Source organism: Oncorhynchus tshawytscha, linkage group LG06 (assembly GCF_018296145.1).
Source record: "Oncorhynchus tshawytscha isolate Ot180627B linkage group LG06, Otsh_v2.0, whole genome shotgun sequence".
Classification (NCBI taxonomy): Eukaryota; Metazoa; Chordata; class Actinopteri; order Salmoniformes; family Salmonidae; genus Oncorhynchus; species Oncorhynchus tshawytscha.
The window spans coordinates 45,123,177-45,148,163 of NC_056434.1; the positions used below are offsets into that span (position 1 = coordinate 45,123,177).

Below are 24,987 nucleotides of genomic sequence, written 5' to 3' on the forward strand. Positions count from 1 at the left end.
ATGTCACACCTCACAGATACTAATGGGATCCAAGTGAATAATGGAGAGAGGAGCTCCAGCTTTGTATCCTGGTGTCAAAGCAGTCACTGCTGCCAACTCAGATGTATGTCTCCACTCCATGTGTTTCCTTGTGTGGTCATGTATTATTCATTCCATCTAAGTATCATTTTATGTTAGTCTTCTTTTTTTATTAAACCAGGGGGGGTTCTGTGGGGACAGACATACTTACACTTTGGTATTTTCCTCCCTGCCTTGCTGTTACATGGCCTTTACACGTTGTTTTATTGTTTGGACAGTTTTTGGTAGCCCTGGGGGGGCAGAGCTGGTTCCGATATGCTTCTAAGGGTTTAACTCTTTCCAGTCCCACTCCTAAACTGACATAGGTGAATGATCAGGGACCAGAACTGAAGTGACTTCCAACTAAACTCTCTCAGATAATGTATCCTTATTCACTACCTCATTTCAAGTCACAGCGTTGCATTTATTGTTGCATGTCCACGTACCCAAGCAGATATTATGATACTGTACTGAGACTGATATAGAAGTTAGCTCACCGAGGTGACGTACTGGATGTCCCTACAGAGTTTAGTCTCTCTGGGGAAGTCTGCAAGGTCCAGGAAGTTATCCACCTGCACCTGGCCAATGATGTCGTGGCGGGAGAAGCGGTCAAAGTCGTAGACGCTGAAGTGCAGTTTGCGTGTGGGCAGCTCAGTGTAGGCCACAGGGAACAGGAAGACCTCGTCGAACACGGGGTTGAGGGTCTTGCGGTGCACCTTGGTCTGGTGCTTGGTCTTACGGTCGGGGAGCAGGTAGATTTTGACGTAAGGGTCAGAGGTTCCTGAGAAATCCTTGGCCGGTAAATCCTGGGCCTTGTGGATCTTGATGATGAGCTGCTCCAGGTCACAGTCGAACTTGAGGATGAAATGTATGCGGCCGCAGCTGTCCGTCTTCCTGCCGTCGTCCGTGTCCACAGAGCGTTGCTTATAGAGCTCGGGTTTGATCCGGCCCAGAGTGGCCAGGGACTCCTGTCTCTGGAACTGGCCAATGTTGAAGTCTGGGTTGGATAGGTTCATTTGGCGGCGGATGGAGTTGTGCCTGCAGAGGGTAGAGAAACCAGTTATCATTAGCTATAGACACAATGCAACATGGTTAGTGGAATTGACTTGTTCATTTTTTTCTGTGCTGCGGGACTGACCGGACAGAGGAGGTGGGCTCAGTGATCTGGCGCTGCACGCGGGTGATGTGGCGGACATGGTTCTCCTTGAGCTTGGACTGGGCCTCCAGGGGGATGTCTGGGGATGTGTGGCTGATCTTCATGATTGCCTCGGGGACTACCAGGCCTGAAGGCTCCTTGACACAGTCTTCACTGTACTCATTCTCCACCCCATCCACCTCCATCATGACTGGCTGCTGGTCCCCCTGGCCATCCTTCAGGCCGCTGGGGAGGCCACGGTCACGCCATGGCACCCAGCACAGCTTCCACGAGACGAAAAGTGAGACCCCGAAAAGGGCTAGGCCACAGGTGGTCACCACCAGAGACAGCAGGCTCACTGACACATCTGCAATAGACAGACCCAGGGAGAGAAACACGTTAGCAGGGAACTGTGGGACGATATATTTTGTATTGATAGCAAGATATTATAATATACTAACAACTTTTCTTTCAATCTCTCCCAATGTGCTGCTCAAATTGATATTGTACAAACGTTAGTATTAGTATGACAGACATGACAATTGTTTCCATTAGCAAAGGAAGAGAAACTCATCAGATTAGGTAGCATTGTTCAGTTCAATCAACATGAACTCATCAGTGAGTGCTCTCATCTCAAATATCCGCTCACAGATAGTAAAAGGGAAGTGGTTGGTGTCTGGAATAGCCTGGTGTATTCCACCGGAATATGTTATGTTTCTCAGAAAGAGCATCTCACTATCTGATGAATGAGCTCACTCTGTCTCCATGTCTCCTCTCCAATACCCAGTCATTACGAATCAGGCCATGCAGACACAGAGAGGGCTTTTAGTCCACAGTGAATAAGCCCTTGTCAGAGTGTCCTGCCACTAGCTTCACATCAGATCTACTGTCTACATTGTCTGTACCTGGACCATGTGTCCTCTCGACCGTACTTCCCTGTCATTATCTAGACCAGTGGAGGGAAATGGAGCCTCATGTGATGTTGAGTTATTCCTCCCACCAATCCATCCTGGTTGGGCTTTACCCATGAGAAGATGTGGGATCCACAGGCTCATTGAGCTGGCCCACATACTGCACTGGAAACCAGCTGGGTCTTTTGCGCTAAGCCACAGAGATAGATGGCATGCCCAGACATTGTGGCACTTCATTTTAGTGGTGACACATTCTTTGAGGATTCACTCATCTAGTTATCTGCTATTTTGACAACCTTTGGTACATCTCAATGTGGCTGTTCTAAAAAGCAAAAATAAATTCAAGATAAAATATCAAAGACGCTATATGAGTTTGGAAGGAGAATATCTCTTGCCCATGTTCATTGAATGCATGGAATGATAAACATTGTGACTATGTGTGTTGTCCCACCAAACTCCCAGCCCTGCTGGGACAACTGCACTTCCTATCCTAATACTGACAAAGTGCCATCAACACAATGAGTTCTAAACACCACTCACTTTAATTGACTCTGCAGCTCAATCAATTACAAACAGGACACATGTCTAAAGTTTGAACTTTCTCAAAGTAACACTGTCTGAAAAGTTCAATTAGCATGGGCTAATTTACTTTAATTATCAATATTGTATTATTCAAATACCCAGCAACCACCCAACACTGCACTGCCACTCCCACACATATGTACACACACACACATACACACACACACACACACACAACCCAAATGTGTAAACATGCTGATTTGTGCGAATTCTTAAATTATCTTTGCATTGTTATTTATAATTGTATATCCAGTATGTATAGGCCTATGCATATTCAATGGGCTGTGTAGGTGATATAATGCAGTGGTTCCCAAATTGTGGGTCGGGACCCACTTGTGGGTCTTGGCAGGGGTCCATGTAGGTCGCAAGGATGACATTGGCATCATTTTCATACTAGCTACACACAGCCTGGTCCAGGCCAATTGATGCAAGCCTCTGAATAAGTAATGAGTGATCCATATTATCGAAGGCTTTAGACAGGTCAATAAAAAGGACCGCACAGTGTTTCTTCTTATTAAAGAAAATTAAGAAGATAATTTAAACCAAAGAAGTAGTAGAGATGGTGCTATGACCTGGTCTGGAACCGGACTGGTGTATAGTTGACAGGGATCTAAGTTAAGTACTGAATCTACCAAGGATTCTAGGATTTTTGCTAGGCAACAGAGTTTGGAAATGGTGCGATATTTATTTCAATCACACAGGTCCCCAACTTTAAAAACATACTGTAGCTGCTAAACTATGTAATCCGTTTTAGACTCTTTATGGAATCACACATGTTCCAATACAATATTTTATAAATTATGTGTGCAGAAAACACGGTCAAATGTAAAGGCTCCAACTGTCTTGGTAAATAACAACAGCATAGCATATATTCTTCTTAACAATGTTTTAATAGATCTAGCAAGGATGTTATGTCACTTTTAAACTGCTCAATTTAATTTGACTGTGCCTAACCCTCTCTTTAATGAATCAATTGTACAAACCATGACAAATGAGGGTTGCTGTTGGCCAAAGTTGTCTGATGATCAAGCTAGGGGTGTGAATGTTTAAACATTTAAATTAAATTGGGATCGTTAACGTTTAGAAAAAACCTCTAACCTCTCAAAAATGGTTCTGTTTGTTTTCCCCATACAACAGGTCCCGATCATCATTATCATCATCATCATCATCATAAAGGGATTTTTTAAAATTTAACCTAACGCAACAATGGATGTAACGTAAGTAGGTGGAGATACTGTATGCATCTTTCAAATGATTTGCCACGGATATAAAAATGCTCGGCACATCATTGTCGTTAACAGTTGGAAAAATGGCTGAGAGTGAGACAGGGAAACGACAGCAGCGAAGTCTTGTATGGCAATACTTTGAGAAGTTCAATGAGGAGGTAGTGAAATGTAAACTTTGCGAGGTTGAATTGAGCTCAAATGACAGTACGGGTGCAATGCTTAACAATCTGAAAGGGCGGCACCATAAGACCCAAACCGTTGCTGGCAGCAGCACAGGCCCCCAACAACAGATATTAGACCTGGCTCTTCAAATAAAATGTATGTGCCACATGCTTCCTAAACAACAGGTGTAGACGAACAGTGAAACGCTTACGGACCCTTCCCAACAATGCAGAGAAAAATATATAAATAATAGAAAAATAATAACACAAGGAATAGATACACAATGAGTAACGATAACTTATACACGGGGTACCAGTACCGAGTCAATGTGCAAGGGTACGAGGTAATTGAGGTAGATACTGTATGTATATATATAGGTAGGGGTATAGTGACTAGGCAACCAGATAGATAATAAACAATAGCAGCAGTGTATGTGATGAGTCCAAATAGTTAGTGCAAAAAGGGTCAATGCAGATACTGTAGTTCACACGAAAGAAGTACGACAAGGGAGTGAGAAAATCACAGCACTGATTACAGAAATGATTGCAGTTGATATGCAGCCATTGTCAATGGTAAAGGGTGTTGGCTTCAATGTCTTGATGGCATATCTATAACCAGACTACAAGATGCCAGGTCTAAAAACTGTGATGTCCGAATGAACAAATTGTACAATGATTGCTCTGCAAGTACAAAGCACAAGCTCTCAAACACCCCCCGTACATGAGGTTAACAACAGATTGTTTGACGTCTATGAACACGCTGTCATACATCACTGCAAAGAGCCATCACAGTGACCAGAAGCGGGACATGAAGTCCCATGTACTGGCTTTTGAGAACATGGAGGAGAGGCACACAGCAGAGAACCTAAAAATGGCATTAACTACCATCATTGCTGAGTGGGTGGGGGACAGCAGTAAGGTGAGTGCCGTCTGGTAGCCAGGACTGCGGTAGATTGAACTGCATCACCCCCTAGCGGTCATATGCAGGACCATATGTGCACTGTGAATTCCCATGATTTTCTTCTTATAGTTTAAACGACAAAAAAATAGCTGTTTAAATGTTTAGAACATTTTTACATTTGTCACATCCCTAGATCAAACAAATATTTCACAGGAATGATTGGCGTTGATCTTCAAAAAGAGAGCAAAAAGTTGAAGGATGGATTAAAGATGAAAAGGCACCGTAAAGACTATGTGCAGTTGCACACGCGATAGAAGAGCACAATAGCTACTGCTGTTTTTTTTACAATACTGTGCGACGCTCCTCAGATCAGCTCGGCGACAAAAACAATAACAACGGTGGTGGGGCGGCCAGTACTGCGGATTCCATCTTTAAATTTAAAGATGTGATACTCATCATAATCCAGTCACAGACAGTACTGACATATCAAACAGGTGTCATCTTCATCCTCTTTCATAACGATTTCTCCTGTCAGGCACGAACACAAGCGTGTCCCAAATGCATGCATGATGTATGAGAACTTATTTATGGTGTGTGTGTGTGTCTGTGTGTTGAGGTGGCCTCCTGCTGAACCAAATGGATTACAGACGTGTCCCCACAGCAGGACACCACTCAGTGTGGGGAATCCACATAATTGTGACCTCTAGCATACGTGCTGCTGCTGATTGCAAAATTATTTGGTCTTCGCCCCTTCACATGCATGCTGAATCAAACCCATTCACCTATTGTATTCAGTGATTACCAAAGGAGCAATCAAGCTGACAAATCTCTGATTTAATCTTGAAATTTTGTTAATGATACGTTGGATAGACGCAATGGAAATTAAGTAGATTGAGAACCACTAAGCAGGTTCACGTGGGACATACAGTAGTAAAGCAGATGAGCTCTTATGTCTTTAGTGTACACTGTATTGTGATGTTCTGTTTTGTGGCATAGAAGATGGCATTGCATTGGACAGCTGCCGTCTTATGGGCTCCTGACCAACTCTGCTATTTTTTTTTAAATATTTTTTTTTTACTCTGATCGTAACACCATATTTTCGCCATCATTTCCTATGTCCGAAAACTATTTCTGGACACCAGTTCAGCGATCACCAACATCGATATGGATGAAGATTTGTAAACTCCCTGGCGAGACTACGTCAGCGACTAAATAAATCCCCCACATTAGCGCTTTTCCCAGGACAAGGAAAATAAATTGTTGGACAAAAAGATAATATGAACAAAGCTTGTCCAAATGGACAAGCAAAAACAAAATCACCCAAAAATATAACCTCCTAACAATTAAGTGTCCTAAGTGTCCTAAGGATGCTTGTTGACACCTCACACCCGGTCATATGTTTTTTATGCAGCAGCGAACTCTCTGTATCAACCAAAGGAATGTCTTAGCCTCCAGAAGACTTTTGCCACCCAAAGAATCTAACGTCCAAAAAGTGAACACTGGAACAATATTCCTAACATCAGAATGTGGGGAATGGTCAGTGGGGACCTAAAGAATAATCATGTCATATTGTTTTTCATTTTGTGATGTCATTAGTAAGGTTATTAAGGGAATACTGTAACTTGAAAAGTATTTACACTACAGGTACAGTGGTTCCTCCTTTTAAAGTTGTGTTATACTGCGCCACACCTTGCGGGCTGCTGCACCATTCTGTTTGACCACCAGAGGGCATATTTTAGAAGCATCTGATAGTCTTCCGTATTGGCATTACCAGAGAATTTAAAACCTTTTTTTATAATAAAATAGTATATGGGGTTGATTTTAAGAAATTTGGCTTAATTAACTTCTAGACGCTACCCATCCCTAAGCAGGATAATTGTCATCAGCAACCGCTGAATAGCATAGTGCCTCAGTCAAATAATATTACTACAAATATTCATATTCATGAAATCACAAGTGCAATATTGCAAAACACAGCTTAGCCTTTTGTTAATCCACCTGTCTTCTCAGATTTTGAAATGATGCTTTACAGCGAAAGCAATCCAAGCATTTGTGTAAGTTTATCGATCGCATGACAAAACATTAAGTACACTTAGCATCAGGTAGCTTGGTCACGAAAATTAGAAAAGCAATCAAATGAATCGTTTACCTTTGATGATCTTCGGATGTTTTCACTCATGAGACTCCCAGTTACACAACAAATGTTCCTTTTTGTTCCGTAAAGATTATTTTTATATCCAAAATACCTCCGTTTGTTTGGCGCATTATGTTCAGAAATCCACAGGAAAGAGCGGTCACGACAACGCTGACAAATTCCAAATAATATCCGTAATGTCCACAGAAACATGTCAAACGTTTTTTATAATCAATCCTCAGATTGTATAATCGATAATATATCAACCGCAAATGTCTTTCACAGTAGGAAAGGGAAAAGCAATACCTATCCAAACTCTGTTGCGTGAGCAAAACTCATGTGACCACGACGTGATGTTATCGTTCTGGCTCATTTTTCAAAATAAAAGCCTGAAACAATGTCTGAAGATTGTTGACACCTTGAGGAAGCGATAGGAAAAGGAATCTGGTGCAATGGGAGGCTATGGAACATAGAGTTTTCAAAATAGAAGCCACTTCCTGGTTTGATTTTTCTCAGGGTTTCGCCTGCAATATCAGTTCTGTTATACTCACCGACAATATTTTGACAGTGTTTTCTATCCTAATCTGTCAATTATATGCATATTCTAGCATCTGGTCCTGAGAAATAGGCCGTTTACTTTGGGAACGTTATTTTTCCAAACATAAAAATAGTGCCCCCTAGCTTCAAGGGGTTAATTTGATTAATATTATGGTGTTTCTATTCCGAGAAAAATGAAGAACAAAACAGAAGGGTTTCTATTAGGATGGAATGGAAAATATTGCGCTGTACAACGTGACGTAGGCTACAGCATGAGGTTTGGAGGATTCAAAATTGTTGTCCTTCATTAGACAACTTTGTTCCTATATTTCTGTATATCAGTGATATTTATTCCCTTAGTAATTCATTATGGATCCATAACTAAATCAACATCTGCATTTTGAAAGAGAAGAAGCTGATGAAGAAATACAGTACTGTACAGTACATGCTTTTACATTTGGATAATAAAGCATCTAAGCATCGAATACATTGCAAGTAGAGGGATTTTCACAACAGTAGCCGGGCTATAAAAAGTCTATTGTCCTGCTAATAGGAAACATTTGCATGATGGGCTACACCTGCTGCAGTTGTGAAGACACAGCATCGTGTTTACAGTACATCTTGTTTACATTCTTTATTATAATCACAATGTCACATATTATTTGTATCTACCTTTCCAATTACTTTTAGAGTTTAGGATTTACAAATGTGCGCGTTTCATTATTACTTACATTGTTTTAGGTTTAACATGCAGACTTTTTTTCTTTAAATGATTGTTTTATGTAGGATGCTACATATTTGACCAGTTCGCAATTGTAAGTAGGCCTAATAAAAACAAAATCCTGCTTCTATTAGGCTGTTAAGCCTCATAGCCTACCTCAGCCAGTTAAGTTATTTTATATAGATCTAGGCTCCGATGAAATAGACTCCAATAAAGACCTCTTGTTGTTTGTGAAGTCAAATTAAAATTAAGAATACTGTTGAAATGAATTCCTCGATTGTTGTAGGTTTTCTCCATCTGTTGGTGTGCAACACTTGCATAACAAGTTTGCTATATATTTTCAGCACCAGCCACTGTTAACCTCCTATTGATTGCGCTGTGTTTTCTGCCAGATGTTTTTTAAATTGAACCTTTATTTAACAAATTATTATTTGCAATGACGGCCTACACCGGCCAAACCCGAATGACGCTGGGCCAATTATGCGCCGCCCTATGGCACTCCCAATCACATTCAGATATGAAACAGCCTGAATTCAAACCAGGGACTGTAGCGAAGCTGTTGCGCCGAGATGCAGTGCCTTAGACCCCTGAACCACTCAGGAGCCATGACCAATACACTGTAAATATACAGGTGAAGTCGGAAGTTCACATACACCTTAGCCAAATACATTTCAACTCAGTTTTTCACTATTCCTGACATTTAATCCAAGTAAAATTCCCTGTCTTAGGTCAGTTAGGATCACCACTTTATTTTAAGAATGTGAAATGTCAGAATAATAGTGGAGAGAATGATTTATTTCATATTTTTTTTCGTTCATCATATTCCCAATGGGACAGAAGTTTACATACACTCAATTAGTGTTTGGTAGCATTGCCTGGTAGCAATTCAAACGTTTCGGGTAGCCTTCCACACGCTTCCCACAATAAATTGGGTGAATTTTGGCCCGTTCCTCCTGACAGAGCTGGTGTAACTGAGTCAGGATTGTAGGCCTCCTTGCTCGCACACGCTTTTTCAGTTCTGCCAACAAATTGTCTACAGGACACACCAAAGTATGTTCATCTCTAGGAGACAGACCGCGTCTCCTTCCTATGACGGCTACATGGTCCCATGGTGTTTATACTTAAATACTATTGTCGGTACAGATGAACGTGGTTCCTTCAGGCATTTGGAAATACCTCCCAAGGATGAACCAGGAGGTCCACCATTTTTGTCTGAGGTCTTGGCTGATTTCTTTTGAATTTCCCATGATGTCAAGAAAGAGGTACTGAGTTTGAAAGTAGGCCTTGAAATACAGCAACAGGTACACCTCCAATTGACTCAAATAATGTTAATTAGCCTATCAGAAGCTTCTAAAGTCATGAAATAATTTTCTGGAATTTTCCAAGCTATTTAAGGCACAGTCAACTTAGTGTATGTAAACATCTGACCCATTTGATTTGTGATACAGTGAATTATAAGTGAAATAATCTGTCTGTAAACAAATGTTGGAAAAATTACATATATATGTCCTAACCGACTTCAAAAAATACATTTGTGGAGTTGTTGAAAAACAAGTTTTAATGACTCCAACCTAAGTGTATGTAAACTTCCGACTTCAACTGGCTTGTCACCAAAAACACACACAAACTTCTACAGATGCACAATCGAGAGCATCCTGGCGGGCTGTATCACCGCCTGGTATGGCAACTGCACCGCCCTCAACCGTAAGGCTCTCCAGAGGGTAGTGAGGTCTGCACAACGCATCAACGGGGGCAAACTACCTGCCCTCCAGGACACCTACACCACCCGATGTCACAGGAAGGCCATAAAGATCATCAAGGACATCAACCACCCGAGCCACTGCCTGTTCACCCCGCTGTCATCCAGAAGGCGAGGTCAGTACACGTGCATCAAAGCTGGGACCGAGAGACTGAAAAACAGCTTCTATCTCAAGGCCATCAGACTGTTAAACAGCCACCACTAACATTGAGTGGCTACTGCCAACACACTGTCAATGACTGTCAATGACACTGACTCTACTCCAGCCACTTTAATAATGGGAATTGTTGGGAAATGATGTAAGTATATCACTAGCCACTTTAAACAATGCTACCTTATATAATGTTACTTACCCTACATTATACATCTCATATGCATACGTAGATACTGTACTCTATATCATCGACTGCATCCTTATGTAATACATGTATCACTAGCCACTTTAACTATGCCACTTGGTTTACATACTCATCTCATATGTATATACTGTACTCGATATCATCTACTGTATCTTGCCTATGCTGCTCTGTACCATCACTCATTCATATATCCTTATGTACATATTCTTTATCCCCTTACACTGTGTATAAGACAGTAGTTTTTTGGAATTGTTAGTTAGATTACTTGTTCGTTATTACTGCATTGTCGGAACTAGAAGCACAAGCATTTCGCTACACTCGCATTAACATCTGCTAACCATGTGTATGTGACAAATAAAATTTGATTTGATTTGATTTGATTTATATTTTTTATTGGATATGCATCATTCAAAGAATGGATTTTGATACACCTGGTATTGGATATGACTGAATTAACTTGATGACAAAAAATATGCACATTCGTTTGTCTCTACATGAACTAACATATTCCTCTCAATTTAATTTTTTTTCTGCTTGACTTGTTATGATGTTATAATTACTTACATTTGCATTTGCAAAAGAAATGTGTGGAGTTGTTGAAAAACAACGTGCTGGACTTCGGGCTAGAATGTTGAGGGTTCAAAACCTTCTCCCTGCTTGTTTCATTACATTATTATGCCGGTCTCAGAGCAAATAGCCCGGATTGTTACTCACTTCTCATTCCCCACTCTCTTCCACGCATCATTCTCCACCTGAGTGGCTCGCTTGTGGGCGTGCTAGCAGGATGTACTGTTTTTTATTCTGTATATATGAATTACAAATCAGCCTTTATTTAAATCATGTTTCTAGTCTATTGGATAGTTACAATGTGTAATCATTGATGTCCCAGGAGCAGGAGTGGTTTACACTGTTGAAGTGTATAATTGTTATACATACATGTAGACACAGCATCATTCAAAGAATGGAGTTTGATACACCTGGTATTGGATATGACTGAAAAAAAACTTGCTAAATAGCAATTTTTGTAAATTAACTTGACGACAAAAAATATGCACATTCGTTTGTCTCTACATTAACTAACATATTCCTCTCAATTGTATTTTTTTTGCTTGACTTATTATGACGTTATAATTACTTACATTTGCATCCACCATAATGTATTGTCAGCCATCTTTGCTGAAGAAAGTCACCAGGTACGGGTGGCTTGCGTCAAATTCGTCATTGGAACCACTTGGAACCACTTGGAACCATTGGTCATATAAAAACCTTGGGACCCAAATGCATAATGAGTGCTCTAACTCCCCCTTGCGATGGTCTGGAGCAATGAAACCGTGATGCTGGGTACCTCTAAGTCCCGTGGTGTAAGCTCACAACTTTTTTTAAATCAGGGAGGCAGGTAGCCTGGTGGTAGGAGCATTGGACTAGTAACCAAAATGTTGCAAGATCAAATCCCCGAGCTGACAAGGTAAAAATCTGTCGTTCTGCCCCTGAACAAGGAAGTTAACCCACTGTTCCTAGGCTGTAATTGAAAATAAGAATTTGTTCTTAACTGGCTTGCCTAGTTAAATAAAGGTAAAATGAAGAACCACTGTATGAAGTCTCCATCCTTTACGTTGTGTAGGGAAAATGATGAGAGTATTTTTGTTAAGATATGATTGTGATTTTAGTTTTCTAATAAGATCATTGTTTTTGAGAATACCTTGCACAGTAACTAGCTATGCCCCGGAGTGAGGTCAGAAGAGCGTGTCATTGTGATGGAACCGCCCTTTTCGACGAGCGTGTTTAATCAGGACAACAGTTTTCAGCTGTGCTAACATAATTGCAAAAGGGTTTCCTAATGATAAATTAGCATTTAAAATGCTAAACTTGGATTCGCTAACACAACATGCCATTGGAACACAGGACTGATGGTTGCTGATAATGGGCCTCTTTACGCCTATGTAGATATTGCATTAAAAAATCTGCCGTTTCATGTTAAAATAGTCATTTTCAACATTAACTTCTTCGATATAGGGGGCGCTCTTTTAATTTTTGGATAAAAAAACGTTCCCGTTTTAAACAAGATATTTTGTCACGAAAAGATGCTGGACTATGCATATAATTGACAGCTTTGGAAAGAAAACACCCTGACGTTTCCAAAACTGCAAAGATATTATCTGTGAGTGCCACAGAACTGATGCTACAGGCGAAACCAAAATTAAATTTCAAACAGGAAGTGCCCCAGATTTTGAAGGCGCTGTGATCCAATGTCTCCTTATATGGCTGTGAATGCGCCAGGAATGAGCTTACACTTTCTGTCGTTTCCCCAAGGTGTCTGCAGCATTGTGATGTATTTGTGGGCATATCATTGGAAGATTGACCATTTTACACTACATCTACCAGGTGCTCGCTTGGTGTCCTCCGTCGCAATTACTGCGTAATCTCCAGCTGCGTGTATTTTTCCATTTGCTTCCGAGGAGAAACCCAACTGCCACGAATGATTTATCATCAAATAGATATGTGAAAAACACCTTGAGGATTGATTCTAAACAACGTTTGCCATGTTTCTGTCGATATTATGGAGATAATTTGGAAAAAGGTTTGGCGTTGTAATGACTGAATTTTCGTTTTTTTTTCTTAGCCAAACGTGATGAACAAAACGGAGCGATTTCTACTACACAAATAATATTTTTGGAAAAAATTAACATTTGCTATCTAACTGAGAGTCTCCTCATTGAAAACATCTTCAATCTTCAAATGTAAATGATTTTATTTGAATGCTTTTCTTGTTTTTGTGAAAATGTTGCCTGCTGAATGCTAGGCTTAATGCTATGCTAGCTATCAATACTCTTACACAAATGCTTGTGTAGCTATGGTTGAAAAGCATATTTTGAAAATCTGAGATGACAGTGTTGTTAACAAAAGGCTAAGCTTGTGAGTGAATATATTTCTTTAATTTCATTTGCGATTTTCATGAATAGTTAACGTTGCGTTATGGTAATGAGCTTGAGGCTATGATTACGCTCCCGGATACGGGATTGCTCGACGCAAGAAGTTAACAATGTCTACACTGTATTTCTGATCAATTTGATGTTATTTTAATTGACAAAAAATGATATTTTCTTTACAAAAGAAGGACATTTCTAAGTGACCCCAAACTTTTGAACGGTAGTGTATATCTTCCAGAGTTTAATTTGGGAGATAGTAACTCGTTAAACAACTTGTTTCGTGATGCCCCTAATCCTAATGAGTTAATTGTTAAGTGATTAATTGAATCAAGTAACAATTAAACATAGTTAGTGGATTATATAAATAACAGTTATCAAATTAATGAAAGTAAAGTCACGACAGTGTGAACGTGGTTTCTCAACAATGAAGAGGATCAAAACAGATTTGCCATCGAGTCTGACTACCCCACAACTGCAAAGGCTCATGTTCCTGTGGTGGAGGGTCCTCCCATGGAAGACCTTACAGCTGCCGCAGCTGCCCAAAGATAGTGGTCTTCAAGTCTGAGAAAATGTAGACCAGGGTTCAACCCCTGGTTGTCCAGACAACAGCGACAGAGGGGAGACGAGGTAGAGGAGAGTGAAGAAGGAGATGAGCTGGAGGAGGACTGATCACACACACCCACACGTGTCTATGTATTTCCGTCTATGTCGGCCTGCCTGCTAGAATGATATACAGGAAAGCGATCCTCATTTAAAGCAGTAAGTAGGTATACTCCTTGTCTGACTTCCTTCCTTAGTCTTATAAGTACTGTACACACAGTACATACTGTATAGTCATGCATAATTCATGAGTAAAGTATATTTGATCAAATTTAACTTGGTGGGTATTTTGTATGTTATTCATCAACATGTAGACTTGAACTTCATTTTGTGAGTCATTGTGTTCTGTGACATTTTGATCTGCGTTTTAGAGATGCATCTCTTTATCTATGTGTGTTGCTATTGTGAGGTTAACAGACATCATGCAGTTTTAATTAGCCTGCCATAGGTTGTCATACAGTGCCTTGCGAAAGTATTCGGCCCCCTTGAACTTTGCGACCTTTTGCCACATTTCAGGCTTCAAACATAAAGATATAAAACTGTATTTTTTTGTGAAGAATCAACAACAAGTGGGACACAATCATGAAGTGGAACGACATTTATTGGATATTTCAAAAAAATGTACAAATCAAAAACTGAAAAATTGGGCGTGCAAAATTATTCAGCCCCTTTACTTTCAGTGCAGCAAACTCTCTCCAGAAGTTCAGTGAGGATCTCTGAATGATCCAATGTTGACCTAAATGACTAATGATGATAAATACAATCCACCTGTGTGTAATCAAGTCTCCGTATAAATGCACCTGCACTGTGATAGTCTCAGAGGTCCGTTAAAAGCGCAGAGAGCATCATGAAGAACAAGGAACACACCAAGCAGGTCCGAGATACTGTTGTGAAGAAGTTTAAAGCCGGATTTGGATACAAAAAGATTTCCCAAGCTATAAACATCCCAAGGAGCACTGTGCAAGCGATAATATTGAAATGGAAGGAGTATCAGACCACTGCAAATCTACCAAGACCTGGTCGTCCCTCTAAACTTTCAGCTCATACAAGGAGAAGACTGATCAGAGATACAGCCAAGAGGCCCATGATCACTCTGGATGAACTGCAGAGATCTACAGCTGAGGTGGGAGACTCTGTCCATAGGACAATAATCAGTTGTATATTGCACAAATCTGGCCTTTATGGAAGAGTGGCAAGAAGAAAGCCATTTCTTAAAGATATCCATAAAAAGTGTCGTTTAAAGTTTGCCACAAGACACCTGGGAGACACACCAAACATGTGGAAGAAGGTGCTCTGGTCAGATGAAACCAAAATTGAACTTTTTGGCAACAATGCAAAACATTATGTTTGGCGTAAAAGCAACACAGCTCATCACCCTGAACCCACCATCCCCACTGTCAAACATGGTGGTGGCAGCATCATGGTTTGGGCCTGCTTTTCTTCAGCAGGGACAGGGAAGATGGTTAAAATTGATGGGAAGATGGATGGAGCCAAATACAGGACCATTCTGGAAGAAAACCTGATGGAGTCTGCAAAAGACCTGAGACTGGGACGGAGATTTGTCTTCCAACAAGACAATGATCCAAAACATAAAGCAAATTCTACAATGGAATGGTTAAAAAAAAACATATCCAGGTGTTAGAATGGCCAAGTCAAAGTCCAGACCTGAATCCAATCGAGAATCTGTGGAAAGAACTGAAAACTGCTGTTCACAAATGCTCTCCATCCAACCTCACTGAGCTCGAGCTGTTTTGCAAGGAGGAATGGGAAAAATTTCAGTCTCTCGATGTGCAAAACTGATAGAGACATACCCCAAGCGACTTACAGCTGTAATCGCAGCAAAAGGTGGCGCTACAAAGTATTAACTTAAGGGGGCTGAATAATTTTGCACGCCCAATTTTTCAGTTTTTGATTTGTTAAAAATTTTTGAAATATCCAATAAATGTCGTTCCACTTCATGATTGTGTCCCACTTGTTGTTGATTCTTCACAAAAAAATACAGTTTTATATCTTTATGTTTGAAGCCTGAAATGTGGCAAAAGGTCGCAAAGTTCAAGGGGGCCGAATACTTTCGCAAGGCACTGTATATGGTAATTAATCCATTCTAACCCTCTAGGGAAAATGTCAATGAATTCACTGATTAACTGATGCACTTTATTGTTTGCAGGTTCAATTTGTTGTAGTTTCCAAATGGTTGGAGTCAGGAAATGTCCACCGTTATTAAAATAACAATAATGATCAAATCGCATCTGTCAATAATATTTGTTTTTTTTTGGACAAGTACTTTTAGCTATTGATCAAGTAAAAAATAAGTCCCACCCAGCAATCTGCTCCCCACGTCTGGTACAGGTACCTCCGCCACACTCCCCTCTCTCCCTAGCCTTTGCTCGCCTCCAGCACACACGCACATACATTCACACACACCGCAGACTTTGGACTGATCTGAATTTTATGTAGGCTAATTAACTTGTGAAGCTTATTATGTGAGCTCACTCAGAAACACTTTAATTAACTAGCATAGACCTAGTATTATTTTATTTTATCTCAGACGTTTATAGCCTACTGGACTCATTGAGAGCTACTCTCTTATGTTGTTGGGGCGAGTGACTCTTTTAACTTACAATGCCTAGCCCCAAGTCATTTTTTTTCTTGTGCTTTGTGCTATTTGCTCCATGACTCCTTCACACTTTGGTGACTATAAACTTTCTCGTTTACCCAACCGTGGGACAGACAATGTTTGTTCCCACACTTGCGACTATCTATCTGTTACACTGTCTCTTGACCTCCCATACTATTTTAACCCCCTCTAGCTGGATTTGCATTCATGTTACCTGATGAAAATGCTGTACAATTTGATCCTGTTGCCATCTGATGCACATTCACATTCTAATAAATAATCAACACCGCAAAGCTCTCCTTGTCCTCTGCCGTGCCCTAATTGTATTACTGCTGGTGATATCTGGAAATGTACACCTTGACCCGTCTACTGTTGCAAGCCCCAATTCTGTCTTGCGCTCGGATGATTTCTGCTTCACTGATTTCTTCTCTCGTTAAAAGCCTAGGTTTATTTCACGTTAATTAACACTAGAAGCTTATTATCTAAAATTTAGCAATTGAAAGTGTGGGTTCACAGCTCCAATCCAGATGTGTTTTGTCATTACTGACTCATGGTTAAGAAAGACTGTTCTGAACACTGATGTTAACCTTTCTGGTTATAACCTTTGACTGCAAGACAGATCTTCCAAAGGTGGTGGAGTGACAATCTTTACCAAATGAACACCTTCAGTGCTCAGTTGTCTCCATCAAGTCTGTCCCCAAACTATTTGATTTGCTGGTTTAAGCATAGATAGCTCTTTGTTGACTGTTGCTGGGTGTTATCAAAATCCATCAGCACCGGCCTGTACCCTACCTGCCCTAAGCTCTCTCCCCTTATACTAAGTCTGAATTTATCCTGCTATGTGAACTAAACTGTGACATGTTTAAACCATCAGGCCAAGTCTCAAAACAATGGGACTTCCTAAATCTCTCTCAGATTATTATCAATCCCACAAGGTATGCCTGCAAATACCCAGGAAAGACTACTCTCATTGATGTTATCCTCACAAATAATCCTGAATGATATCAGTCTGGTGTTTTCTGTAATGCTTTTAGTGACCATTGTTTTACATCCTGTGTTCGTAATGGCTGCTCAGTGAAACGACCTGTCCTGTTTTGTCATAAATGCTTGTTGAAAAACTTTTTAATGAGCAAGCCTTCCTTCATCACCTGGCCTCTGTAAATTGGGATAGATTCAGTTTGATCCCCTCTGTTGAAGAAGCTTGGGGCTTTTTTTAAAAATATTTTCAGTGGTATTGTTAACAAGCGCGCCCCCATAAAGAAAATGTCCATTTAAAAAAGTTTCAGTGCCTGATTTGACGGTAATCTGGCAGAGTTAGTCCACCTCAAAAACACCATTTGGCGAAAAGCTTGGCACACAAATACTCAGGCTGACTGGCTGTCATTCAGGCAAATGAGACGTAAGTGCACTCAGGCTATCCCGAAGGCCAGTGTTAGTTACTTTAAGGAGCAGTTCTCTCTCTGTGGGTCTAACCCCAAGAAGTTCTGGGAAAAAAGTGAAAGACCTGGAGAATAAACCCTGCTCACAGCTGCCCATGTCCCTTAAGGTTGATGATGTGGTTGTTACTAACAAGGAGCGCATGGCTAAGCTCTTTAATCATCACTTCATTAAGTCAGGATTCCTATCTGACTCAGCCATCACTCGTTGCCTGTCCAACACTTCCTCATCTCCCAGCCCTTATAATGCATCTAACCCTGATGCTCCTCCCTCGTTTTTCACTGGCCCGCTACACAGCTTCCCCCTGCAGGTGGCGGTCACTGAGTCTGAGGTGCTAAAGGAGTCCTTGAACTTGACCCCCAAAAGACATCTGGGTGAAATGGTTTAGATCCTCTCTTCTTTTAAGGTTGCAGCCCCTATCATCGCCGAGCCTAACTCTCACCTTTTTAAACTGTCTCGACTCTCTGGGGAGGTTCCCATTGATTGAAAGGAAGCCACAGTGAGTCCTTTATTTAAAAAGGGGAGATCAAGCTGATCCTAATTGTTATAGGCCAATTCATGTCTTGCCCTATTTATCAAAAGTTTTGAAAAACTTGGCAATATTCAACTGACTGGCTGACTTGATGTCTATAGTATTCTCACTGGCATGCAATCTGATTTCTGCTCAGGTTACAGATGTGTAACTGTAACCTTACATGTTCTAAATTATGTCACCACTGCCCTTGATTCTAAGCAATGTTGTTTTGCTATTTTTATTTACTTTTTAAAGCCAAAGCTTTGATACGGTAGACCAATTACCTCTCAAATGTTTCAATGTGTAAAGTCAGAACATATCATGTCTCAGCTACCAAGGGAGTACCCAAGGATCAATCATAGGCCCCAAGCTCTTCTTAATTCACATCAACAACATAGCTCAGGGAGTAGGAAGCTCTCTCATCCATTTATTTGCAGATTATACAGTTTTATACTGAGCTGGCCCCTCCCCGGATGTTGTGTTAAATGCTCTACAACAAAGCTTTCTTAGTGTCCAACATGGTTTCTATGCCCTTAACCTTCTTTTGAACTCACCAGTGTTATTACTACCTCTGAGAATGTAGAGCTTGAGGTAGTCACCTCATACAAGTACTTGGGAGTATGGCTAGAGAGTACACTGTCCTTCCTTCAGCACATACAGTATCCAAGCTGCATGCTAACGTTAAATCTAGACTTGGTTTCCTCAATTATAATTGCTCTACTTTCACCCCAGCTGCCAAACTAACCCTGATTCAGATGACCATCCTACCCAGAGATCTAATCCTACAGAGATGTAATTTATAGATCGGCAGGTATGAGTGCTCTCGAGCGGCTAGACGTTCTTTACCATTTGACCATCAGATTTTCCACCAATGCTCCTTATAGGACACATCCCTGCACTCTATACTCCTCTGTAAACTGGTCATCTCTGTGTACCCAGCGTAAGACCCACTGGTTGATGCTTATTTAAAAAACCCTCTTAGGCCTCACTCTCCCCTATCTGAGCTACCTACTGTAACACTCATCCTCCACATACAACACATCGACGGGGCAGTAGTGGAGCGGGTTTAGAGATTCAAGTTCCTCGGTGTCCACACCACTAAAGAATTATCATGGTCCACGCACACCAACACGCACACCAACACAGACGCGACAATGCCTCTCCTCCATCATGAGTCTTAAAAGATTCGGCATGGGCCCTCAAATCCTCAAAAAGTTTTACAACTGCACCATTGAGAGCATCTTCACTGGCTGCATCACCGCTTGGTATGGTAACTGTTAGGCTTCTGACCGCAAGACGCTGCAGAGGGTAGTGCGTACGGTCCAGTAGATCATTGGGGCCGAGCTCCCTGCCATTCAGGCCCTAAAAATTGTTAGACTCCAGCCACCCAAGTCACAGACTGTTCTCTCTGCTACCACACGGCAAGCGGTACCGATGCACCAAGTGTGGAACCAACAGGACCCTGAATAGCTTTTACCCCCAAGCAATAAGACGGCTAAATAGTTCACCAATAGTTACCCGGACTAACATTTTTTTTATCACGTACTCTCTTGCTACTGCTTATTATCTATCATGTTGCCTAGTCACTTTATCCATACCTACAATATATGTACATATCTACCTCAATTACCTCGTACCCCTGCACATCGACTCTACCAGTATCCTGTGTATATAGCCAAGTTATTTATACACATTGTGTATTTATTCTTTGTGTTATTATTTTTCAAGTGTTTTCTCTCTGCATTGTTGGGAAGGGCACGTAAGCATTTCACTGTTAGTCTACAGCTGTTGTTTACAAAGCATGTGACAAATAAAATATGATTTGAATTGATTCTTTGAATGCTGAAAAGAGCAATATCAACCACAGGGAATATAAGAGCACTAGAAGGTTAGTAGATTAACAAAGGGAAGAACTCATTGAACCAGAGGGCAACAGCACAGTTCGACCGGCCACATTTTTTTCCCAGCTTGACTGGAAAGCTATGAATATGTTATACTTTCTCAAGGAGCCCCTCTGGTCTGACCTGTGTTTTTCCTACACTTGGCTGCTGGGGGTGACCTCGGTTTGGGAGAAAGAAGCTCTTTGAAGTGCCTCATTCTGATGAAATGAGGGAAATCCCCATAGTCCTATAATGTTTGATCAAATAATAATCGTCTTCACAGATCCATACACATCCACAACCCTCAGTAGGTTTAGATCAACGAAAGTTGATATTTTCATGAAGGTGAAATTATTTGGCGAATTACAGAAGACTCCTAATATACAAGCCTGGGTCATATAGGCCCTTCCATTATACCCATTGTGTTGTTTATATTGGTCTGCTAGTCATCCATAGAGAGGGCAAGCCCAGGTTGTGACAAACAGCAGCACAGCCAACAATATGTCAATAAGGGACCATTGCAAAGGTGAGAGGTCATTTTAATATGGGGGATTGAGAGACTGGAGTTAACACCCAGGCACCTCTGATTGATCTTTAGAACAGATGTATTGCTCCCCTATAAGGGCTGTGATAACAGACTGTTCGATCCACAAAGAAAACTACTTGTAACTGACAATGCTTGCTCCACTGGATGCTGCTGCAGTGGTCCAACTGGCCCAGAAGCTTTGTTTAGCATGAGAAAAATGTGTGAAGAACACGGACAAAAAGGTTTTCTTAACGTCTTCATCTGGAAAGCGACAATCTCTGTCGTTTGATAGTAGCCACTTTGCCAAGCAACTTCTATTGCATAATCAGAGGATATGAGATGGACTTTTCTTAACTGTCCAATTATTACAACTGCTGTTTGTATAGTTATTGTAAGTAAGCCCATTGCCCTTAGGCATTTAATGCCAGCAGTTTATGTAGCTTTATGGCCAGTTAGTTTCCTACTAGAAATCCCATTTGTGACTGTCCAGACCAGACGAGGCTCTCTCCTCAAGTGGGCCAGACCAAACCCAAGGATCAAGTTTCATTGTGGTCCTCTATTATTCAGACATGGCTGGCAGTATGGGAGGGTCAAAAATAGTTTCCACACTTTCCGTGGTGTTGTTATCATTTTGCGTCTATAGAACCTTGCTTATGTGGAGTAATGTGCAATAAATAGGTCACAGAGTCTTTCAGGAAAATATCTGTTCGCAGAAGTTCCGTAGGATCATGCATGTTTAATGGAATTTGTATCGTGTTTAAACGCATCAGTCAAGCCCAGCATCTAATATTGAGCCTACTGTGACAAAATGACTCGCAAACGACTCTGGTCTGTGACTTGATAGTATAAGGTGGTTAGACTAGGGTACCAGCTCAATTTCCATTTGCTCAATAATCACTATTTGTCACTTAAAGCTAGAATCCTTAACTGAAACAATTGCAAAGCAGACACTCCGTTTCTGTTTTGGTAAAAAGCTGGAACTAGAGAAATGTAACGACTCTCAAATTCATAGACAGAGCTATGGAGGCAAGGACTGACCATCCATTATATCAAAATGATAGTTTTAATCACTCCCAAAAAATGTGTAGCAACTACCCAGCTAACAACAAACGTTCCCACAACTTTAGAGAACGTTCCCTTAAGAGTCTCATTAGGTCATTCAATGTAGTTTTCATATGAATGTTCCCGTGATGTGCAAGGAATGTTTCCAAAGACCATTCCCTTAATGTGAAATAGAACTTACCCAGAACGCGGTTACGATGTTCTCAGAATTTAAAATATTAATGTTCTAGACACATCTCATGGGAACGTTGCAAGAACATTCATGTGTCCAGGTTTCTAAGGGTTGGGAGAATATTCCATCAACGTCCCACCAAACATACACAGAACATGGTTGCCATGCTCTCAGAATATAAGATACAATTGTTGAAGACACGTTTCATGGTAACGTTGCAGGAACATTTCTGTGTATCAGTTGTCAGAATGTCGCCTGATGGTCCCAAAGAAACGTTCTCCAAAAATAGTTACATCACACATCACACCTTGATTGGTGAACTGTGAACCACTGACCCGTTCATAGTTCTTTGTCTGTTGGCAATGTTAGGGATATGACGTACACACAGACAATGCTTTTAACATACATACTTAAATATTTGACACACTTTAACATACATGGCTACATTGTGCATGTTCAGCTGTACTGTAATTATTATTCAACATGTCCTAACCTGGGATTTGAACAGTAGATGTGTGTGGGTAAAATCACTGGGGAAGCCGAGCCAGGAAAAACCTACCATATTACAACCCATGTGTTGTGATGATTGCGTTGTTTGCTCTTTAACCTGCTTGTTCATATGCCTTGCCACTGTGATATATATAGGCCTAAGGCAGAGAAAATAAGAAGACACAGTGGCAGAATAAAATTCAATCACAACGGTGTTTCATCAAAAACCGGAGCGTAACATCTGTCCGGTGAAGGAGGCTGGTGGCACCTTAATTGGGGAGGACGGGCTCATGGTAATGGCTGGTGCGGAATCAGTCGAATGGTATCAAATATATCCAACACATGGTTTTCATGTGTTTGATGCCATTCCATTTACTCCGGTCCAACCATTATTATCAGCCATCCTCCCCTCAGCAGCCTCCGATGTGGTAAAGTCCACAAAGCATATTGCATGTAGGCTGACAGTGTCACCAGCAAAGCACCCCACAACATAACACCTCTTCCATGCTTTACGGTGGGAAATACACATGTGGAGATCATCCGTTCACCGTTCATCCGTCTCACAAAGACATGGCGGTTGGAACCAAAGTCTCCAATTTGGACTCATCAGACCAAAGGACAAATTTCCACAGGTCTAATGCCCATTGCTTATGTTTCTTGTTCCAAGCAAGTCCCTTCTTCTTATTGATGTCCTTTAGTAGCGGTATCTTTGCAGCAATTCGGCCCCACGCTTTTCTCAATACACATCAACAACATAGCACAGGCAGTAGGAAGCTCTCTCATCCATTTATATGCAGATGATAATGTCTTATACTCAGCTGGCCCCTCCCTGGATTTTGTGTTAAACACTCTACAACAAAGCTTTCTTAGTGTCTAACAATCTTTCTCTACCCTTAACCTTGTTCTGAACATTTCCAAAACAAAGGTCATGTGGTTTGGTAAGAAGAATGCCCCTCTCCCCACAGGTGTGATTACTACCTTTGAGGGTTTAAAGCTTGAGGTAGTCACCTCATACAAGTACTTGGGAGTATGGATAAACGGAACACTGTCCTTCTCTCAGCACATATCAAAGCTACAGGCTAAAGTTAAATCTAGGTTTCCTCTATCGTAATCGCTCCTCTTTCACCCCAGCTGCCAAACTAACCCTGATTCAGATGACCATCCTACCCATGCTAGATTACGGAGACGTAATTTATAGATCGGCAGGTATGGGTGCTCTCGAGTGGCTAGATGTTCTCTGCCATTCAGCCATCAGATCTGACATCAGTGCTCCTTATAGGACACATCACTGCACTCTATACTCCCCTGTAAACTGGTCATCTCTGTATATCTGTATATCTGTCGCAAGACCCACTGGTTGATGCTTATTTATTAAACCCTCTTAGGCTTCACTCCCCCTATCTGAGATATCTACTGCAGCCCTCATCCTCCACATACAACACCCGTTCTGCCAGTCACATTCTGTTGAAGGTCCCCAAAGCACACACATCCCTGGGTCGCTTGTCTTTTCAGTTCACTGCAGCTAGAGCGGCTAGAACGAGCTGCAACAAACAGTCAAACTGGACAGTTTCATTTCAATATCTTCATACAAAGACTCAATCATGGATACTCTTACTGACACTTGTGGCTGCTTTGTGTGGTGCATTGTTATCTCTACCTTCTTGCCCTTTGTGCTGTTGTCTGTGCCCAATAATGTTTGTGCAATGTTTTGTGCTGCTACCATGTTGTTGTTATGTTGTGTTGCTACCATGCTGTATTGTCATGTGTTGCTGCCTTCCTATGTTGTTGTCTTGGGTCTCTCTTTATGTGGTGTTGTATTGTCTCTCTTGTCGTGATGCATGTTTTGCCCCTTATTTATATATGTACAGTGGGGAGAACAAGTATTTGATACACTGCCGATTTGGCAGGTTTTCCTACAAAGCATGTAGATGTCTGTAATTTTTATCATAGGTACACTTCAACTGTGAGAGACAGAATCGAAAACAAAAATCCAGAAAATCACATTGTATGATTTTTAAGTAATTAATTTGCATTTTATTGCATGACATAAGTATTTGATCACCTACCAACCAGTAAGAATTCCGGCTCTCACAGACCTGTTAGTTTTTCTTTAAGAAGCCCTCCTGTTCTCCACTCATTACCTGTATTAACTGCACCTGTTTGAACTCCTTCCCTCAGTAAGGGCATTGAAGATGGGTCGTGGCTGGGTCTTCCAGCATGACAACGACCCGAAACACACAGCCAGGGCAAATAAGGAGTGGCTCCGTAAGAAGCATCTCA

The 24,987-nt window shown here is 41.1% G+C and overlaps 1 protein-coding gene across 1 annotated transcript in view; it reads right to left on the bottom strand.

The window, feature by feature from the left end:
* Positions 1 to 24,987, bottom strand: part of LOC112253378 (synaptotagmin-9) — a 49,534-nt gene that overhangs the window by 14,073 nt on the left and 10,474 nt on the right. Inside the window, exons 2-3 of the mRNA XM_024425362.2 lie at positions 1,196 to 1,559; positions 555 to 1,095 (exon numbers count right to left, since the gene is read on the bottom strand). Coding sequence (XP_024281130.1) covers positions 555 to 1,095; positions 1,196 to 1,559 — 905 coding nt within the window. The remainder of the gene's footprint in view (positions 1 to 554; positions 1,096 to 1,195; positions 1,560 to 24,987) is intronic.